Source organism: Carassius gibelio, chromosome A7 (assembly GCF_023724105.1).
Source record: "Carassius gibelio isolate Cgi1373 ecotype wild population from Czech Republic chromosome A7, carGib1.2-hapl.c, whole genome shotgun sequence".
NCBI classification, from domain to species: Eukaryota; Metazoa; Chordata; class Actinopteri; order Cypriniformes; family Cyprinidae; genus Carassius; species Carassius gibelio.
The window spans coordinates 21,286,658-21,308,895 of NC_068377.1; the positions used below are offsets into that span (position 1 = coordinate 21,286,658).

The following is a 22,238-nucleotide window of genomic DNA, read 5'->3' on the forward strand; positions in this document are numbered from 1 at the left end:
CACCCCTCAGGCAGGGTTGTGGCCTGGACCCCACTGGAGCATATCAATCCATGGCCAACACAAATGTTACATAATGTACCACAGACAGACATTGGAGTTTCCTTTACTGAGATATCTCTGAAACTAGGGGAAACTTAATGGGACCCAAAGAGACCATCATTTAGGAGTTTTTGAGTCCAGGACAGCCCTCTGTGCTTTACAGAACTGATGTTACACAAGACCAGAAAACAGTAAGCCATTGCTAACCTTACGTTTCCTGAGCAGTAAAACCTAACTGTTCATTGCCAGCAGCTCTCTGCATTTTTATCTCTTGGCCTGTTTCCAGTGATTGGTTCATTTCTCTGTATGTCATTATGAGGTCGGGGAGACTAAAGGGCATCTAAGGAAAATGTTCCTTATCTTCCCCTGATCACATATACACACATCAACAGATACACACATCATCACAAGAAGCAGGAGCCTAATGTCTTTCTAATAATAAATTAACTAAATATAAATGATCTAAAAAACTATCATTTCTGGAGACTTATGCCTTACAAAATCTTCAACATGGATATATATTCTAAGCAAATATAATATTCCAGCATTTTCTTCATTGTACTGTAAGCATTATGGCATACATGTGAAAAGAGTTAATCTTTTATGCAGCCCTCATGAAATGCTCATTGGAAACTATTAAATGCATCCTTAAAAAACCTTAAACAAAATCCTTTGAATGCACTCTCTCTGTCTCTCACACACATGCACGCACACACATGCACACACACACACACACACACACACACACACACACGCACACACACGCACACACACGCACACACACACACACAGTGCAAGGAAAACGCAAAATGCCTTTCTGCACAGTAAATGAGATGTCATCCTTTTAACAAAAAAAAGCCTGGTGGCCACAGCTGAAGTTGCAAATGAACCCACACAGACCCAGGCACACAGATGAGCACATTTCCACATCTTTTCAAGAGAACCTCAACTCTATTTTTGTTCAGAATGCAGAATAAAATGTGATTATACATTATTATTACATTATAATAATGATTATTTATTATAAATTAAAAATCTAGTATTAAGCCAAAAACAAAAGACTCAAAACAGCAAAAGTAATGCAGTAAGAAGGTACTTGGTACTGACTCTGACTGGACGAGATACAATGGTCGAAACGGTTATAAAACAATTCTTAAACAACTATACACACATTAGTTGTGTAGTTGTACAGCAAGTATAAACAACTAATGAAGTTATTCTGAGATACTTCATACTGCCCAGCCCTACATACTGTGTATATCATCAATAAACCTCACAAAAAGAGATATGTAAAAGGAGTAAGTTATTTTTTGCTATAACAAAGATAAGCTAGAAAGAGTTCTCTCACAGAACTACTCAAGATTCACAGATCAGCATTTCTCATACTAGCACAGAACTCAGTATTCTGCTTAGAGCCATACGAATGTAGATCAAAAATAACATGCAAAAACATTCAGCCTGACAAAGAAAGAAAAAAACGATTTGTGTGTGGCAGCAGGCTTGATCCACGTGGCTGGCGTTTCAAGATGTGTTCTAGAGGATCATAAACGTTCTCTGTGTAGCTCTTACCTGCTGAGAGCTGGTTTGGCTGATCTGAGCGAGTCACTGTGTGCAAGAGCTTCTGCCACAGAACTGTCACTGGAAACACGCTTTCTCTGGAGCTCTGCACCCCTGAAAAAACAATGAGAGAGACACAGACACATTATCAAGAGGACGATTTGGTACTGAAACAGCAGGCCAGTAACTATATATGAAGCCAAAAAATAAAAATAAACAAAATGATGTGATGTACCACATTCCAGCTGCTAACAAATCTATTGATGTGTGAGCTAGTTCTGTAATTCTTCTAAAGTCTTTGTAACACAAAAAGCAAAAGACCCACAATTACTGTCTGGTTAATAAAAAACACCTGAAATATCATACTGAAATATTGGTATCGGCCGATTAGTTTATCTGTTTGACCGATGTGTTGAGGCAGGACTTTTATTTTGACGGCGCTGTGAATGCCAGAGCCTGCGCTACTGATCTACAATAGAGAACATCATACATATATAGATCATATTTTGCTGTTGCCGTTTAACAGACTGTTCTCATTGACCGACAGAACTGTTAAACAAAAGGAATCAAAAAGTATACAAAAAGTACTATAGCGATTGCTTTTATATTATTAGTATCACTGGATCAGCTTCACTGGACATTGGGATCTACAAACTTGAAACTTTTTATATTGGCCATCGGTCACCCTGCTCTCTAAGTTATCGCAATCGGCTGTCAAAAAAACTATTTCGGTGGACCACTAGTTTTATTATGTGAGAGAAAATGGAAAGGGAGAGATGACAGGTGGAGACAGAGAGATAGAGAAAGACACTATACTTTGATCTTCACTAGTGCATGTATCACCCTACAGCAGTCTGATCTCATTTGGTGGAAAAGCATAACCAGTGGAAAAACTTGAAGACATTTCTAGAGACAAAAAAACAAGCTTCCAGTCACGTTGTTCACCCACAGCTCACCCTGGCAAACTCAGCACTTAACACCATAAAGAGAACACCACAAAGGCTAATTACATCTTTTTGTTAATTTAATATTCCTTTCATGAGCGATTCTGTGTGATTCTGAATTGAGCAAAAGCATGTTCAATGTTGCCTCGGCGAGAGATCGTTATTTCATGCCCAAGGGAGTTAAGGGATGTAATAATGCCTGCCAAACGCATCAGCAACAACAAATCAAGAGCAGAAAAGTTGCCAAAAAATTCCATCCAAAACAAAAAGTGACACTGATTTAATACATAAAAGAAAAAGATGAAATGCAAAACAGCTAAATTAAAGATGGACAAAAATGGAAGGAAAGAAGGATGAGCTGAGGAAACAGGACAGATGTCAATTACAAGAAAGCGAGCCAAAGTTCTCTGAAACTCTGGAAGACTGTCGCTGCTTCGCAAACATGTCATTAGTACTGCAGAAACTGTGTTTAAGTATTGACAAAGAAGAAAATGTCCAAGCCTATTGCAACAAAAAGCAAAGCGAATGGACATAATGATATCTGAAATCTTTTATGTTGCTGCTTTTCAATGTTTAAAAGAAAAAGAACCCAGACGTGTATTTGAGGAATCATTACAGAACCAGAAACCACATTTTGTAGCTTTGTATGCTTGTGCTGTTTCTAACACAACAGAGTTCAATAGACACCACACAATTATCGAAGTAAACAATAATAATTAAAGAAAACTTCAGCTTTGATGTGGAAATCCCAAGTGGCTTAGAGTGAACCCAAGAAAAAGGGTGAGAGAAAAGGTAGTATTTGAATCATTAAGGCTGACAAATGACACATTTACAGTGAAACTATCGAGTGTAAGAGAAAGACATTCTGAAGTTCAAATACAGAAAGATAAAGGATATTTCAGTACCCACAGCCCCTAAAGACAAAAGGCAGACTGTTATCTCACAATCACAGCATCAGGACTGAAAGTGCCCTGAGGGTTCACTCAATGTTCTCCACTGGGAGCCACAAACAAAAGCTCCTATCCGCTGGGTTATACAATCATGACATAATCACCAGACACAGACATCATCACCGCCTCAAACAGCACAAAGCAATCATATTCAATCATTCTGGTCAATCAATTTGTGGAAACTGTGATTATCTATTTATTTATTTTAAATTTAAATTAATTCATTTCTTTAAAAATATATATATATATTACTGACCCCACAGTTTTGAACCTTAAAATATGTTGCATTTTGGATGCCGGATTGTGGGATCCCAGCATGCAGGTTTGCTCACCAGGCTTCTTCACTATTAAAGGGGTCATACAGTATGATGACATTTCATGTTTTCCTTTGTCTCTGGAGTGTTAAAAGCTGTTTGTGCACACAGAAGATCAGTAAAGTCGCAAAGATTAAAGTCTCAAACCTAAAGACATATTCTTTCTAAAGCCAAGCCTTCCTAAAACATCTTGTTCAAACACGCCCCACATATCTAGGTCACTGTGTGGGAAGATTTGCATAACACCGTCCAGATGTGTACACAAAGAAAGAAGGCGTAACTTTTATTCTTATTTAGTCTCATGTAGACACTGTGTGTTTAGTTGAGAAAACCAAACTACTTTGTTTGGTCTTCCAAAAGAGGACACAAGAAGAAATCAGTGGTCAAGTTTTATTTACAACCCAAATATTTGAGTGTGTGCAGCGCATTTTACAGAGGAAAGTTTCCTGAACCTGGTAAGGAGCATAACATTTCCGTCACATGCTTTAGGTATTCAGCCAATCACAACGCACTACATTCCTGGCCAATCAGCGCAATACGCTTCTCAGAACAACGAGCTTTGTTAAAATCTACACGTTTCAGAAAGGCAGGGCATAGAGGAGCAACAGTAATATACAGTATGTTAACCTTAAACTACATAAACACATTGCTTTACACCAAATAATGTTATTTTTAGCAACATCATAAGACCCCTTTAACCATGGTCAATCAGCTTCACCAGAATGACCAACCTTTGACCAGCACAAAATCAGCACTGACTGCCATTAACCGGCCTGTACCAGCAATAGAAGTTAATTCTTTTCTTCAAAATATTAATCTAAGGTTAAATAATATAATTATAGAAAATAAACAAATGCACACTTCTGACAGACCTTTTACATTTACCAAATAGAAAAGATGGGTGATGATGAAGCCTAAGCTAAATATTTTGACATAATTTAAATCCAATAATTTAATAATTAAATATTAAACATTCACAAAGACAGAAATACAGAAAAAAAGCTAAATTACTGTCTGTATTGTTTTTCTCTGTCATGAGCTCTATTACCCCTCTGAACACACACACACACACACACACACACACACACAGGAGATTAGCATGGGCTGCGGTGCTGTATGACTTTTTCAGGCTTCTATAAATAGAGGATCGGATCAAGCTCTGTGCTGCAGGAAACGCTCGGTTTTATTCACGCTGAACCACAATTATCCTGCTATCATTTGCACAAGCAAACATGTATAGACATTCATGTATAAACCTGCCTACACACAAGTGTACATAGAAAAACCATATAAAAAGCATCTCAAAAGCAACAGCTATAAGGCACCCAAGATGGATGTTAAAAATACAGTTATCGGTACATTAGAATTAGTGTTGTTAATGTAGCATTTGTACAAAGCCTGCCACTAGCCATCTCGATGCTCTACTGCTCCCTGTTGGCTGATATTACAGAGCAGAAGCTGCTGACAGCTAACAGCCATCGGAGTTATTAGCCGCCACTTATAATGAAAGTGTCTCCTGTACGAAGGTGTGTATAAAGTAACTCATTCATCACAACACCGTTAAACTGACAAGAAAGGCAAAGATTAGCTGGCACAGTGGCACTGGATACATTTAAACGGTTCCATTTGTGTTTGTCTGTGTATGTTTACAATATCTCACCTGGGACCGGGTGAGTTTGGTGGAGAAGAGGAGGATGATGGGAAGGCAAATTTACATGGATCAGATGGGGCATCACCAGAGGAATCCACCAGGTCTGGCATACCTGGCGATGTGCTGACCGTCTCTGTGACAACCAGCTCTGGGTCCAGAACGAACAGCTCATCCTGAGAGATTTCTGTCACGTAGTTAAGATGCTCCTGAGGGATGACACAGACACCAGACAGATGTGAATGGTTTGTTTGTGGATACCCAAAATTGCTCAACTTTAGTTTGAATTACTCCAAGAAATATTGTACGGAAGACTCACTTGAGCGCGATCAATCCTGTAGAAACGATCCGCTGTTGTAGCTGCAAACACAAAACAACACAAATCAGGCCTCTGATTAGGAACCAGACATTCAAGAGCAAGTTCAAGCAGAAGAGATGACAGGACACACAACAGTATTGTTTCAAAGTCTTCACTCTATAAAACCCTGGGTTATTTTTTTTTTTCAGTAGTCATTCAGTGTGTGTTATAGTGATTTTGATTTTTGGAGTACAATCATTTTCAGCAGTATAACCTAACCTAGCTGGGTCTTAACAAAGAAAGAATAGAAATATGTTCATAGTTGACATGGGCCCCTGACACTCCTGGACAGGCTCGGCTACGACAAATGTCAGTAAGATGATCTTAGTGAATCAGAGGCTGCCAAAATGTTGCTGGATTTGTGAAGGTGTGTGACACAGACACAAACACCCCCCTAGTGTGGTCTTAATGAGCGGGAAAACAGAGATTGCTGTGGGTCTCACGTCTCAAACAAATTACTCCCAAAGAGAATGCACATGCTGAAAATGCATACAGAAATTCCCACGAGCTTGTCCACATACCTGAAGATAACACATTTGCAGCATAAGTAATTAATACACATGATTCCTCACACTGTGGGGCATGAATGATCTTCGATGATCCATGATCAACTGTGTAACATTGGCTTCAGATCAGACTTTCCCCCTGCTTGCACCTGTAGTTATTTGACAGTAACTTCATAACACTGAGCCGAGATCAGAAGTGCTGCCACAATCACTCAGAACAGTTCTGACTCATCCTGCAGTTCTCCGCTCTGGTAATAAAGCCCTCTGAAGCTTTTTAGTCTCGAAATGAGGAGATGAGTTTTGCTCTGGGCCGGTGGGAGGAGAGGAAGGAGGGACTGGAATGAAAGGTGGAAAGATGCAAGAATTGAAGAGGGGATTCACAGGGTGATCTCCTACCTCACTGGTTTGATGTGTAGCAGTTACGGATCTATGTGAATGTGACTGTCACAGAGGATTTGTGTGTAATGATGACTGACTCTCCGTATCTTTAGATGCTGTCAAAAGGAATTCTGATGGCCCTTTCAACGTCAATACTTCAATGCACCTCTAAACAAAAGCATCACCTGTATGTGAATAGCTATTTTTATTTAATTATCAGTTCTCATGGAATTCATGTGTATAATTATCTCTTTGCTTCCTGAAAGTTCAGTGCATTAAGGAATGTTTACATATAAAGAATGTCATCTAAAAGATGTAAATCATTTTCTCTCATCAATGCATTTAAAATGAGTTCCCATTATATGACACTATATAAGTGTGCATTGATACTACTAGGTTGTGAACACATCATTGCATCCTTTTCATCAAGACTTAGTCACACTCTCCACTTTTCATTGAGCTGATGTTAATCCACATCTTCACAGCTTCACACTGATCAAAAAGGAGATTACTACAAGAACTGGAAGGCTGTTCACATGAAGGTATGCATAATGCCAACAATGAGCTTGTAGGATGGAGCGTAAATCAAACAAAGCACTGTTAAATACACTACTGTTCAAAAGTCTGAGGTCAGTATGAATTACTGTTTCTGAAAGAAGTCTATTACTGCATGCTCACCAGGGTTGCATTTATTTGATCATAAATACAGTAAACAAAAGTAATTATGTGAAATATTATAATGTTATAAAAACTGTTCCCTATTTGCATTTATTTAAAAAATGTATGGAATATATTTAAAAATGTATTAATATGATGGAAAAGCTGAGTTTTCAGCAGCCATTCATTTCTTTTATTCTTAAGTTTCATTAATAGAAACTTCTAAAGAACAGCATTTATTTAAAAAATATTTTAAACATTATAAAACACAACGCACAATTTATTGCATCCTTGTTGAATACAAGTCTGCCAGTAGATTCTGTTCTTTAGTATGGAGATTCATGACTCTGTCTTTTCCTAGCTTTGATTCTAGCACTGAGAAAAGAAAATATTTTGTGGGTCTGACTCATGGTTTTGAATTTCTGACCTTTACTCTTTGCCATTTTATTCACGGCAAACTCCTACAGCTTTGTGAACTGATAAACACATCTCCAGCCCACATTCTTGAGGACCACCATGGCACACTTGCTGTTCAGTACCAGAGATCGGACTCTGAATTCTAACATCCAGACTATGTGAGTACTCACAGTCGAGAAAGCACCATTTTGGAGACAGCCTCTGAGATGACAAAGCCTTCAATTTCGTCCCATCACCTTCCTGTGAATGAAAGGAGAAGAAAGTACAGGGTAGGAGATAGGAAAAGAAGAACGGTTGGTAAAATACTGATTAGTGTATGCCACTCAAAGCAAATGAACAGTATATGAAATGCATTAGTTTACCATTTTCATCACACACACACACAAAGACCTATCTTATTTTCGGTCACATTAGTTCTTTCCCTAAAGCAGCAAACTGACATTTGTAGATCTACATAAGTCATGCAACAGAGTCAAATACACACTACAAAAGACTACATACAAAGCACAAGAGAACACAAGACCTGCATGCAGCATCACTATAAAGAAGGCTGCCATTCTCAACAGAGGCTAAACTTGAGCCAAGGCATCCATCCAAACAAAGCACACAGGAGCACTTAGGACCCAGAGGAAATATCCAGGGAACCGAGTTCTGAACGAGTGGATTCAACTATTTGAAATTACACCCATAACATCTGTAATAAGGGAATGCTGTACTAACAAGGGTTAGGGTCATGCCTATAAACATGTTAGTGTCTAGGAGGCGCTAGAGTGCTCTTAATCTCTGATGTGGGAGAGATTTAGGATGAATGGCAGAATACTCTGCTTTAGGGATCATGTTAAGCTCTATTTGAAAACCAACTCTCTTGCTCACTTGATCTCTCTAGGGGTTTATGCACTCTCGCGGTAAACATGTCTGCCTCCGAGCCTACTTTTAGAGTACACAAATGTGCTGCTGAAGTTGATCTAGTTTGGGTTTGTGTTTGGATTTCTCGGTTCTTTGTCCAGGCTGTATTTCCAGGCTTGTTCCTGAAAGTGCTCCAGGAGTGCCTGTCTCACCTCTCGCAGGTGTCTCACCCACCTGGAGCACCAGCCGCTGCAGAGATGGGTGACACGACACAAAGTCCTGCAGGAGGCCCCATTCAATTAGATAAACACTCACTAAGCCCATCAGATCAGCCAGTCAGTTCAGATACATACTCAGTTTGCAGCAGGTTGACAACAGTGTTTCTGAGAGAACACACTAAAGAATGTGAATGAATGTGAGCATGGGAATTTGAGACTACTCTTATTTTTAAAGAACATTTTATTGTGCCACAGACACTCACACAACCTTACTGTGAAGGGTGTTTTATCATGACCTGCTGCAGAGTGTATGAGAGTGTGTGTGAGAGGGATTTCCCCTCTAAAATTAGATCATCATTTACTACACTTATACCTCTGAAATGAAAACTCTGACTGGTTTTGAAGTATATTTTTTTTCATCTGATTGTGAAGTTATAAAAACAGTTTCCCGACAGAATTTTTTGTAGTATTTTAGTATTAACTAAAACAAGGAATGGTGTGGAATGAATGGATAAGATCATCTATACCAGCTGCTCTCAACTGGGGGCACACAACAGTAGGGGAAAAACAAGGGTAAATACATAAAGTAATGTTCACTTAACCAGAAAATGAGTATACTCACAGCAGTAAATTATATGAATAGATTTTTTTAAAAACACTCCACCTTACTTTTAGCCGCTGATGTCAAAGACTGTGTGTCTGATTAAACTAAAGTATTTCATAAAGTATTTCATTCGTCACTTCACAGAAACAAGCTACATGAGGCGGATGCTGGCTTGGATTCAAAAAAACAATAGTACATAAGGCTGAATATGGATTCATTTGCAAAAGGAAAAACATTTTTACACAGTTACCAATTAGTTTTAAATTAAATTAAATTAAATTAAATTAAATTAAATTAAATTAAATTAAATTAAATTAAATTAAATTAATGCATTTAGCAGACGCTTTTATCCAAAGCGACTTACAGTGCATTCAAGCTAAAAATTCTTACCTATCATGTGCTCCCGGGGAATCGAACCCCCAACCTTGCGCTTGTGCTCAATGCTCTACCAATTGAGCTACAGGAACACCAGTTTTTTCTGTGGATTATTGTCTAGAAAGTTTGGCATCATCGGAATTTAAAAAACAGTTTTCTTATTTTGTATGTCATATTAATAAATATGCATATTGTTGGGCTATAGTATTAGCAACATATTTTAATGTTTGGTTTTTGGGCAACATTTTACAATATGGTTCAATTTGTTAACATTGGTTAATGCATTAGGTATCATGTACTAACAATGAACAATATAAAAATAGTTTATATAGCTAGATATAATTTAAAGGGGTAATTAACCCAAAATGACAATTCTGTAATCATTTACTCATCTCAGTGTTGTCCTAAACCTGTATGACTTTCTTTTCTCTGTGAAATTCATGAGATTTTTTTTTTTTTTCAATGGTCAATGGTCACCAAAACTGTTTGGTTACAAACTTTATGTTCCACAAAAGAAAGAAAATCAAACAGGTTTGGAACAACATGAGGGTGAATAAATTAATTTGTTCATTGATTTCATAATAGCTTTTTCATTAACTGGCCACTCGATGTACTATCTGCATCCTAAAGGACAATTCAGTTGAGCACAACTGTTCGCTATTGTAGAGCAGTATAACTTCTCCCTCATTATATAGTGACTGTGACTGACTGTTCCCATCATTAATCAAACTCATACACCTCTCCCTCCTCTCTTTTTTCGGGTCCTCTAGATTTCTCACTTTTATCCAACCTTCTAATTTTTTTTTACCTCCTGTAGTCTCTCGATGTGAGCTCTGCAGGCTTCCAAATCACTGTCTCCCGGGACAACGATGAGACCCAGTGGAATTGCTACAATAAGGAAAGAGATAAAAAGAGAAGTTAGAACGAGGGATGAGGAGAAGAAACAGAATATTTCTATCCCTCTCACAGTAACAGTCTACTGTGTGTTGTGAGAAACCTGGCCCACATTGTTCCTCTCAGGAGATGCTGATCAGCAGTGGACGAAAGACTAAAAATAAAGGACGACTGCGAAAGAAAGAAACTATGGCAGTGTTTCCCAATCCTGGTCCTGGAGAACCCCCTACACTGCACATTTACGGTCTGGTTTCTGATCTGACACACACATTTGAGGTCTTGGAGCTGATGAGTTGAATCAGGTGTGTTTGAATAGAGAGAGACATCTAAAATGTGCAGTGTTGGGGGTTCTCCAAGACCAGGATTGGGAACCACTGATGTATGGTGTAAGCTAATTTATCTCTGTATCTGTGAATACATGTGTGAGCAGAACAGTTGATGAATATGGTTTATGGCAGTTGTATGCAACATGCACTGGCTCAGACCCAATCAAACTCCTTCAAACTAATCCACAGATTCCTCAAGAAACAGGGTCAGACAGTAATAGGATGAGGCATTTTTCTTGCACTAGAGTCTAAACCACTGCAGGCAATTTGTAGACACATGCCCGTAGGCCTGCTCTTAAATGTGCTGTCAGTGAGAGAATATGATGAAATATGATGTGTCTGCAGTACATGTGTCCTCTCATGCATAGGGATATTCTCAAGTCCAAGGGTAAAAAGCACGGATCCTAACTGTAGAGTTTATAGACTCGACCACCCTTAGCATCATGAAGATACAGTAGTGTAGATCTGAAAGCTGGAGGAGCAGTAGTCATGCCCTACCCTGAGCCGAGCCGAGCCGAGCTGAGCCTCACAGGCTTCAGAGACGGAGGCAGGGTAATATTTCTAAATTAAATGAGCATTCTCAAGAGGACAGCCAGCTTCTCTGACAGAGTGGGAAGCGAGAGAGTGACACAGAGAGAAAGCGACAGTGGAAGGAGGAAGAAACGAGCAGAGAGAGAGAGAGAGAGAGAGAGAGAGAGAGAGAAAGATGGGAGAGGTCTCTTTCATTGAGGAATGTTGGGTTGCTTAGCAACATCCGAATAGTCATCCCCAAATTCAATTCAGGTTTGTTCTCCTCTCTCTCTCTCTCTCTCTTTCTGTTCTGTTCTGTTGGTGGTATTGTCAAGGCTCTTCTGAAGGGTGCAGAGGTACTGACAGCAGAAAGCAGATGAGAAACAGGGAAGTGTGGCATATTTTTGTATCACAAAGGAGAGCGTACAGAACAGCTTTATGAACGGCAAAGAGCTAATCGCTTCCTCACAGCTGACATGCACTTTAAAAGTGAGCAATAATTTGTCTTTCTATGATGTTACATGAACATCACGGCAGTCAGTTTTTGTTTTGAGATGACAGACTAAACAGGCCTAGATAATATGATTGCAGCTCAGCTTTGTGCAGCATGTATGGAAGTTAATCACACTACAGTTTGTCTCTACATAGTGCACATCTGAAAAACAGGTGATGTGCAATGAGTGTTCAATACTTCAAATGATCGGATTACAAATTGTGTCATGTATACTTAGACAAATATCTTGATTATAACTGCACATGTATATGGACTTACTGTTGCTTGCTCACAAACACAAAGACATTCCTGCACACTAGAAGGATAAAACAAATCTTTCTAAATTTATTGTGAGGCTGAGAATTGATTTTTGTGAATAGTTGCTGATACATAGCCAAAACCAGAAATGTGTGACGTTATCTCTGATGGGTCAAATGTCAAAAACACATAAGATGCAACATAAAGCTGCATCTGAATATATTCTCAAAGATTCAATGAATTCTATCAAGTTCACGCAATAATCACTCACTGCAGAGATGGGACGACACCTAGTGCTGAGAAATACAACTGCAGCTTGAATGTACTTCTACAAAACACAAGTGAAATAAATACACTGAATAAAATCTAAAGGACTTCTGTCCATTTTTGAGCAAGCTAACCTAGGGCCATAACCACTATAGATATCCACTTGTTAAGTTGTGACATAACAAATAGAGTTTCTGGGTCCAAGCCTGTACTCCGTTAAAAGTGAGCATGCTCTCTCAACAGCTGTTTATAAGCATTGCTTCTTTAAAACACAGATTTAAGTTAAGATTAAAAAAATTCACGGTTTACTCTATAATCATATACAGTATCCCAGACACAAATATTTTAACGATTCAGAAAAGATGAATCACTGTCTGGCCAACAGAGATTTCTGTATGGAGATAATAAAGGTTAAGATCATAATATTTCACAGTGAGCATTTATTACTAGCACCATATGTGGTTTGCTTTTGGGATTTGATAGAGTACTTGGAAACCTGCAAACCATCATCAGACTTGACGTTTCCCCCTCCCCCTAATAATTACAAATATTCAATATTCTTGATGCTGTTCTGAATGTTCCTGTCCAGCTGATAAACAATAAAAACATTGACAGCCAATCAGAATCCACCTGATTTTTAAAGAGTGGTGCGTTTAAAGCAGCAGAAGACATAACTGCAGCTTGTGTTATAATACACAGAACAGTATTGGTGTGGATGCTGATATCTTTATCGTAATAGTTATCTTTACAGTTATTGTTCTTGGAGTGAACAGGCCATTAGACCAACAATATCTTTTACGTTCTTGTTTCTTTGTTTTCTTAAACCACTTTTAATCATTGAATTCCTTTAATTCAAACGAACATGACAACCCTTCCCCCCTCCAGTGCTCAGGACATGGTTATGTCTTTGAACTAACCCTCTAATCACAGTACATCAGGAGTCACAAGTGTATTTTCTGGACTGTAATGTGTGTGTTTTCTACTTACACGCTTCTTTGAGTTTCTCCTTGTCGTAGTGCAGAGCTTCATAATCGTGCATGCTGATGCGGCTCACTCTGATCCGTAATCGTTCTGGAAATGGCTGCTGACTACTGGATGGAAAATAACATGTATAGAAATAAAGAAGCAACAACATGCAGACACAAAGGATGTACAGTGCAAAACAAAGCTTTCAAGAACAGCTGTGTGTAACAGTGAGTATAATGTGGTCTTGGCTAGGGACACTGCCTTGCACTTCACTAAACAGTGCTGCTGTCACCACACTAATTAAATCTGTCTCCACTTCCGATATTTAGCTTTTAAATGAGGTTTCATTACAGGCCTATCTGCCATTGATACAATTCGTTCACCTCAAATCAGCCAAGTGTGAAATTATCAAAACCTCAGAGAGAGAGAGAGAGAGAGAGACAGAGAGAGAGAGCGATTATCTAATTTCAGCAGGTCTAAGCAAGCATCTGTCCTTAGCAGCCATTTATGAGGGTAATATATTATTCACTTCAAGTGTCAAGGAAAAGAAATGAGACAGCGAATAAATCACACTAAATTTACACACTTTCAGTGACCGCTCAATAGAAAGAGACTTCAATCCAGCAGTTTAACTTTCTGCTCACTCCGACTATTTTTTTAAGCATCAGCTCATACAAATACTTAAATGTGTGTGTGTGTGTATGTACACATTTTGGTGCTGTGCCATTTTAAAAAGCAGTCATGCTCTTTCATTCAGAAATTGCAGACCTTCTCCTTGGTGTCACATACATACAGTACATACCTGGGGTTTTGCTATATACCAGTTTTAGTGATAACCGTGATAAAAAAAAATTAAAATATTAATATCATGTTAATACTTAATACTTCACATGATAATATTGTAAATAATCCAGAACCAGCTATTGACTGAATTCAGCGGCAATAACGTGTGTCCCTGGACCACAGAACCAGTTTTAAGTCAGTGGGGTACATTTGTAGCAATAGCCCAAAAACTTATGGGTCAAAATTATAGATTTAAAGATCATGTTCCATGAAGATATTTTCTACCGTAAATATATCAAAACTTTTTTTCTGATTAAAATATGCATTACTAAGAATCCATTTGGAAAACCTTTATGGTGCTTTTCTCAGTATTTCGATTTTTTTGCACCCTCAGATTCCAGATTTTCAAATAGTTGCATCTCGGCCAAATATTGACCGATCCCAATAAACTATACATCAATGGAAAGCTTATTTATTCAGCTTTAAGATCGTAAATCATAAAATTGACACTTAAGACTGGTTTTGTGGTCCAGGGTCACATATTACCACTGCTGCACAAAATGTTATGTGGTCGGAGATGATGGACAAAAGTGAGACACACTACCCACACCCGAGAAAAGTTAGCTCATCAGTGTAGTTTTTTTTTCTTGGTTTGAATTACATGGAAAATATGTTGTGTTAGACACCCTAAGTAAGTTATTTTTGTTCAATTATAGTTACAAACTCTCTCTCCCTCTGCCTTTTAACACTCTTATTTTGGGAGGGATTCATAAGACAAAAAGAGAAAACACAAAAGGGACAAAGATAAAGATGAATTTGACTTGACAGCATTTTTTTCTACAGAGCTCATAAAAATATCTGGCCAGGGTAACCATGTAGTGAATATATGATATAGTATTCACACAGGAGCATGTTGCACTCACTCGTTGAGCAGTGGTATTGATGTGCGTCTCTTGGTTTTCTGCACCATGTTGGCCTGGTTTCTCAGGGAGATGTGAATAACAGATGGAGCTAGTTTGCAAGGCTCGCCATCCACCTGCATGGGGATTGACTTAGAGGTGGTGAGGGTGACTTCTCGACACTGATTTAACCTCTCACCGTGACCTCCGACCTGCAGCGTGGCCTACAGTCATAACAAACAATTCGGGGACTGTAAATCCACCAGTCGTAGTATAAAAACTCACTTCAAACTAATTCGAGAAGGTGAAACATACCAGTGATGTCATTGTGAATCCAATGACCTCGATGCAGCCATCATCATGACGCTGAGGCTCAAAGTCATGATGCTCACTTGGATTGCCCCATGGCATAGTGCCCGCACAGTACCTGTGTTATTATGAACATCCAAACATGCACTCTTCACACAGACTTATCTACAACTTTGCCATCACAGGAACACATTTAAAAATACATAAAAATAGAAAATAGTTATTTTTAATTGTACAAATATTTTTAAAGTATTTTGATTAAGTAAATCCTTGCTGAGCATCAGAGACTTCTTTCATGAGGAAAGTTTACAGATGCCAAACTTTTGAATGGTAGCGTAAGAAAGAACAAACAGAAAATTATTTTGTGTGTTACCTGGGGATATTGAGGAAGACCAGGCATTGCAGCTTCAAATCCTGGATTTTAGAGGTCAAATCTGTGCCGTCACACTATTGAGAATAAGAGAGAGAGAAGATAGAGGTATAAACTAAATAAGTAAGCAAAACAAACCAACAGTCAGCAGAAAAAAGGTTGCAACTCAAATTTAGGCAGACTACCTCTCAGTGCTAAAGACCAAGAGGAAGAAATGCAAACAAACAAGCATGCAAACGCAGAGACTTAAGAGTCAAACCTAAAAAAACCACAGCAATTTCATTTGCATTTCAAAACACACATATTTCCCCTCTTGTTTTGCACAAAGGGGCCTGTTTCGGCCTGCTCCATACGTACCACCACTCTAATGTGTTTAGCCAGGTCTTTGGAGCTGCCCATCAAGAAATCAGAAAACGCTGTCTGTAGAAAAAGGAAACATCATTTGCATTTCTGTCACCGCCAACTCACCGTCACATTATTAATGTTGTGGTTGACAAAGAGGTTTGCAATTATTAAAGTCATGATGTTTAACAGAAGTAGCAACAGATACTTTTCTCTGTATTGTGATACAAAGAAACAGGTTACTGAAAAGAAAAAAATTATGTTGGGCAGGGACTTTCTATGCATTGTTTAATGATTGGATAAAGGCAGATCTCAAAGTCGATTGTAAGATAGAGGTGGAGATTAAGTGGATCAAATGATTGGAGAAGCCCACCATACTGGAAGATTCCATTATGACATTTTGACTGAGAATTACAATGTCAAAACTAAAAAAAAAAAAAAATTATATAATTAAATTATATATAAAAATAAATTATAGATATATATATACACACACATAAAAAATAGCATGCATTTAGAAAATAGACAACTTGGCTGTTTATGTGTGTTTCACTTACCCCTGCATAGAACATTTTGTTTCTGAATCGGCTGTTAAATTTCTCAGGGTTGGCCTCTGAGGAGTAAGAGGACAAACCAACATTAATCTCAATTAGCACCAACAAGTATGACCTCGCAAAAGAAACTCGAGCCTTTACTCTCACACAGCCACTGTCTAGCTATTAAACAGTCACATTTATATGACAGACTAGTGCCTTAACACCAACCTCGGGATTCATGGAACTCTAAAGTCACATGAGCATCAAAGCCAAGGCTGAAGTAATTATTGAAGACGTCCAAAGGGAGCTGTGGAGCAGAAAAGCATCAGTCACTCTTCAGCTGCTTACATACAGAAACAGTCCTGTGGGTGGAGCTCTAGTGTACCTTGTCTGTCACCTGCTCGTCTTTTTCCTCTGACCCCGCCTCTGGGTTGGGCTTCACAATGAGATTCCATCGATCCAGCTGCACAATATTCCCATCCTCAACGTGAGACAGGATTTTACTTAGAGGTTCATCTGTGTAACCCTACATGCATACAGTTGTACAAAAATGCCCATTCAGTAAACCATTCTACAAATGCATGAGCAGATTATGCTGCATGAATCACAATGAAATTTACAATGAAGGAATATAATAAAGTTCTTCTGACTGATGTTTAAAAATGAATGCGTCTGACTGTGCAGATTTCACTCACCCCACCCCAGTTTAGCGTCCTAGCGAGGTCATTTCCTGTGCCCAGAGGAAGTACTGCCACAGCAGGAGAAGGGTTCAGCTGCAGCTGATCAAGAGCGGACAAAATCCAGCCCACCTGAGTCAAAGAAGCATCAATCAACATGATTTAGTGTGTGTGTGTGTGTGTGTGAGAGAGAGAAGCAAGAGAGCAAGAGATAGAGATAGAGATAGAGAGATATAGAGAGAGAGAGTGAGTGAGTGAGAGAGAGAGAGAGTGAGAGAGAAAGAGGGAGAGAGAGAGAGAGAGAGAGAGAGAGAGAGAGAGAGAGAGAGAGAGAGAGAGAGAGAGGGGTTGGGGGTGCATTGAATATTTAAAAAACATTTAACAAAATCCATAAAAATCAACTTCTATTTCTTAGCAGATTATTCTCACATAAACATACACACTCACCGTGCCATCCCCACCACAGGCCAAAATTCTCAAGTTGTGAACTTTGCGATACATCTCCAAGCTAAAATATATATATAAAAAATTAATACACATAAAAACAACAATCATCTTATTGAAACACATCATACCAGTGAGCCAGATAAGTATTGTTATTCTGAAGCAGGACAACCCAAACTAACTGCTTTTTTTATGAGTTGATGAAAAACTGATTTGGATGACAAAAACAGGGAACTCCTGTAGTGAAGTATTCCACATGCAGGTACTGACCCCTCCTGAGGACCCCCCTGACTGAGATCAAAGACCTGCCGAGGGTTCAGACACCACAGAAACGACTGGATGATTTTAGCTCCCTGAGAGAGGACGAGACAGCCGGAGGGAAATAGCTGATTTATCATTTTTATTGTTTATCTAATGATTATCAATGTAATTAGTACTGAATAATTACTTCATGTCTTTGTTATAGCGTGTAATTATAATACCTGGTTTCCTCCACTCTTTGGGTTTACAAACACCAGCAGTGGCTTCATGAGTTGAGAGGGAACTGGTCTCACAATGAAGGGCTTCCATCGAGCCTCCTGGATAAGAAGAGAGAGAGAGAGAGGGAGAGAGAGACTAGGGGTGAAGGTGTAAAAATCCCCCAAAGTGTTGCTTATTTAACTGAATCATTATCTGGCAAACATAAACAATTACTTGACTGTACACATACCTCTGCTCCTTTCTTGCTGGATTTGCGTTTGAAAGAGGTTCGTTTCTTCTTTTTGCTTGACTTTAGTGAGGACTATGGTTAAAAAGTCGCACGATAACATTAGAAATGCACTCCACAGTAAAATCAAACACATTCATTAAAAACACAGTGGAAAACTACAGTACCTGTTGAGGAAAAGATTTACATTTCAGCATGAAAATCCTCTCTACAGTTCTCAAGTTCTCAACACATTTGCAAAAGTAAGTAATACTAAACCATGATTTGAAGATTTAGATGTCTGTAGAAATGCTGCTCAGAGCACTGTTTAGCCAGAATGCCTTAGTGGTTGTATGGAAGGTGTTTATATTTAGCGTTTTACATTTAATTTAGCCATAGAGATGCTGATATCACTGCATAATCATTTACCAAGCCACCAAATTAAATTAATTATCTAATTCAATGTGTGGATGTGTGCACACCTGAGGTCGGCGAAGCCGTATGATCCAGGTAGGAGGTACTATAACGGCAGCATGTGCTCCTAATGAACACGCTTCTTCTATCTGCTGCAGCATAAAGCATGTCACCTTATTATGATACTGCAGACAAAAAGAGAAAGAGAGGAAAGTTACACACATTTACATACTCTGCGACATGAAAACACACTAACGCATACAGCCTGAGAGACTTACTGCTTGTTTGCACCAGGAGCAGCTAATGGCTACAATCTCTTTACTGTGAAAGGCAAATTTCTGCTGAAACCCCTGTAGGTGGAGATCAGATTCCGTTATAAACTTTAGAATTCATTCATTAGTCTTTTGAAACGTACATGTGATATACATAATTTCTCAACTACACTCGTGCTGTGATCCATTCCTCCCACCTTTCCACACTGTTTGCATTTGCCCTCTTGTCTTCTCCGATGGACCCAGTGGTGTCGAACTATTGCTGGCTGCCATGAAAAAAAAAAAACACAAGATCTCATAAAGCTGTGGCATCAATAGATTATGGCAATCTGTGCTAAAAATGCCACATCAAAGCAGTAATGTTGTGGGGTTGTGCTTCGGGGGTATTAAGATCAAATCTGAGGTTTGGGGTATGGTATGAACAGGAACAGACAGCAGAACAGAAATCATGAGAACAGAAGACCTCTGGAGATGTTTTCCAAATGCCTGTAAACTCAGAGTTGAATGTCATGATGAGTTTCCTGTATGAGTGTGGGAAAATGTCTGCTTAGATCCTTGGTGTACAAACTCCCTCAGAGAAACCTATATTCCAATTTTTTACATTTAAAAAATTAAGTATATATTTATTATTATTAACTTATCTATCAATAAGTTTTTGCAGTTTTAAGATGACTTTTATGGTTAAGGGTAATAGTCTGGGCAATTTAGCAAATCTAAATCTATTTATTGTGTTGTAAAGAACAGGAATGTACAAGCCCTCATTTAGCCAAGTATAAAGGTGTCATCACATCTGTGTGGATGTGTGTGTGATACCTGTGTGATAGAGGGGTGCGCACTACATTTAGCTGCAGCACCTCTCATTTGCTCCAAAGCACGGCGACCTCTGAAAGCTCTGCGTCGCCAGGTGTGCTAACCCAACAAGGCAAGATGGGAGACAGGAAGAGACAAGGCACAAAGAGGAGCAAAAGTGCAGTGGAGAGATAGGGGTGAGGAGACGAGGGATGGATTACAGCAGTGAGAGTGACATAGGAGACGTGTAAAAAGGATAAAAGAAAGATTTAAACAGCAAACAGCATTTGCCCCTGAAGTGTTGTGTGTAAAACAGTCCAGGGTCAAACTTACAAATAACAATCAAGAAGACAAAGAACTTGTGATAAAAAAAAAAAAATGATAAAATGATAAAAATACAATGACAATAACAAAAAAACAACTGTCTTTTAGCACACTGCTGTTGGCTGTTTATATCAAGCTATAAAGGTTTAACAGCAATAAGTTTGAAAGAATCGGAAAACAGGCAGAATGGAAGAGATATTTAGAAAGAAAAAGAAGAAACTCACTTCCCGGATGTTCCGTGAACCTGACTCCCTGAAAGATGGCTTACATCTGAAGTTTATCTGAAAGAAAATGAAAAAAAAAAATCGTATTTTCTGAAATACTATTCAGTATTTACCCAAATTTAAACCCCAACAATGAAACACACAGTAGTCCCTCTGTAATTCTACAGAGGGAAACATACATTTTGGTTTTTTAAAGTGAATATGAGAACAGAACCAAAACCAAAAGCACCACTTACTTTACATCTTCTCTGAGTTTATTAGTGATTAGTGTGAAGTATGATTAAAATCATCTCTGCTCAAGCATCATTTCACCACAACCAGCCCCACATACCAGACAGAAACTGTTGAAGACCCCAGCCAGATTCAAGAGTGAGCACACAGGATCTGTGCCTCATGGGTAAAATAAAACTCCACCAACAACCCCACACTGACTTGAACGATCGCATTGATAGTGATTAAGGTACTAATAAGAAAAAAGAACATGTCTGGCAAGAAAACCTTTCTGTTATTTGGCTGTTCTAGGTTTATCAGGCCAGACAGTCACCAGTCTTTACTAAGATCAGATGTGTGAGTGATCCATTAGCCCCAGTCGAGTCTGAGTAAAAGCTAGAGGGTTTCTCACTCTGAATGATGGGTCTTTGAGAGGCACCTCATCAAGCCCCTCCCCTTGGGGCGGAACATTCCAGTCCAATAACTGAAGGGAGGAACATGTATGGTCTGTGATGCAGTGTCAGATCAAGTCTTGAACTCTACCTGCCACTGTTAACGGCACTCACCTTTTCCAGCTGTTCAATGCAGATGGAGTGAACTACGATCTTGCAAGCGGCACATTTTTTTCGAGCAACAGACTTTTGCTGTGAAAAACGGGAAAAAGAGACATTAGATTTGCTCTGACTGAGGGGATCTTCACTTGATGAAAAATTAACAATCAAGAACTAAATCATAATGATTTAGTGCACATAATTGAAATTCTGAAATGCATTCTGTAAGCTAACCAACAGGGGGCAGCATTACGATAAGAGAGAAAATAAGTGAAAAACAGAAATGTGCAACTGAGAGAATCTCTCTTATTTCTCCCTTTACCATCCATTACTATATTCTTCATCATCATTTTGCTGTACAGTATATTATACCATTTTATAATCTCTCTAATCTGGAATTTGTCTCATCTCATTTTCGTCCCACTATTTGCTCTTTTCTGTTTACTCACTTTGTTATCTTTAACAGAGTAAAGAGGGACTTACGCTGGCATTCCTACAGAACACACACTCACCAGGGTCTTGGCGTAACAGTGCTGTTCTCCAACGTAACAGAAGTCCCCAGAGACATTGGTCTCGAACCAGATGTGCTCCCCATACAGAGCGGATTCCTGCTCAAATACAAAGAATCACATTAAATAACTGCAGCTCTATCAAGAGCACAGTGAATAGAGATCTGAAGTCTAGATTATTGAGATTTGTGTTACTCACACTCCAGTCCACTGTGCTGCGTATTTCTCGGTCCGTTTCCCCCTTGGCCAACACCGCAGCACTGGGCTGGCATGACAGGTGCTGGAGACCGGACTTGGCAATGGCCTTCCTACAGACAAACACAAAATAGACAGGTCCCATAAAACAAAGGAAAAATGATGAACAGAAACTCAATG

The 22,238-nt window shown here is 38.8% G+C and overlaps 1 protein-coding gene across 15 annotated transcripts in view; it reads right to left on the bottom strand.

Annotated features, from left to right (window-relative positions):
• The window catches only part of LOC128016807 (diacylglycerol kinase zeta), a 107,540-nt gene that overhangs the window by 15,061 nt on the left and 70,241 nt on the right, over positions 1-22,238 (bottom strand). For 4 of the 15 annotated variants that reach the window (XM_052601616.1, XM_052601622.1, XM_052601618.1 and 1 more), the window contains 27 exons: positions 22,063-22,171; positions 21,867-21,962; positions 21,370-21,447; positions 21,216-21,287; positions 20,594-20,650; positions 19,454-19,522; positions 19,263-19,334; positions 19,053-19,169; positions 18,595-18,666; positions 18,368-18,463; positions 18,156-18,238; positions 17,889-17,949; positions 17,460-17,573; positions 17,150-17,290; positions 16,993-17,071; positions 16,786-16,841; positions 16,244-16,306; positions 15,890-15,963; positions 15,523-15,634; positions 15,232-15,431; positions 13,547-13,650; positions 10,620-10,699; positions 8,849-8,893; positions 7,939-8,008; positions 5,772-5,812; positions 5,465-5,661; positions 1,609-1,710 (listed from right to left, as the gene is read on the bottom strand). In XM_052601616.1, coding sequence (XP_052457576.1) covers positions 1,609-1,710; positions 5,465-5,661; positions 5,772-5,812; positions 7,939-8,008; positions 8,849-8,893; positions 10,620-10,699; positions 13,547-13,650; positions 15,232-15,431; positions 15,523-15,634; positions 15,890-15,963; positions 16,244-16,306; positions 16,786-16,841; positions 16,993-17,071; positions 17,150-17,290; positions 17,460-17,573; positions 17,889-17,949; positions 18,156-18,238; positions 18,368-18,463; positions 18,595-18,666; positions 19,053-19,169; positions 19,263-19,334; positions 19,454-19,522; positions 20,594-20,650; positions 21,216-21,287; positions 21,370-21,447; positions 21,867-21,962; positions 22,063-22,171 — 2,460 coding nt within the window. The remainder of the gene's footprint in view (positions 1-1,608; positions 1,711-5,464; positions 5,662-5,771; positions 5,813-7,938; positions 8,009-8,848; positions 8,894-10,619; positions 10,700-13,546; positions 13,651-15,231; positions 15,432-15,522; positions 15,635-15,889; positions 15,964-16,243; positions 16,307-16,785; positions 16,842-16,992; positions 17,072-17,149; positions 17,291-17,459; positions 17,574-17,888; positions 17,950-18,155; positions 18,239-18,367; positions 18,464-18,594; positions 18,667-19,052; positions 19,170-19,262; positions 19,335-19,453; positions 19,523-20,593; positions 20,651-21,215; positions 21,288-21,369; positions 21,448-21,866; positions 21,963-22,062; positions 22,172-22,238) is intronic. The other 11 variants (XM_052601619.1, XM_052601620.1, XM_052601613.1 and 8 more) reach the window with 6 other exon arrangements.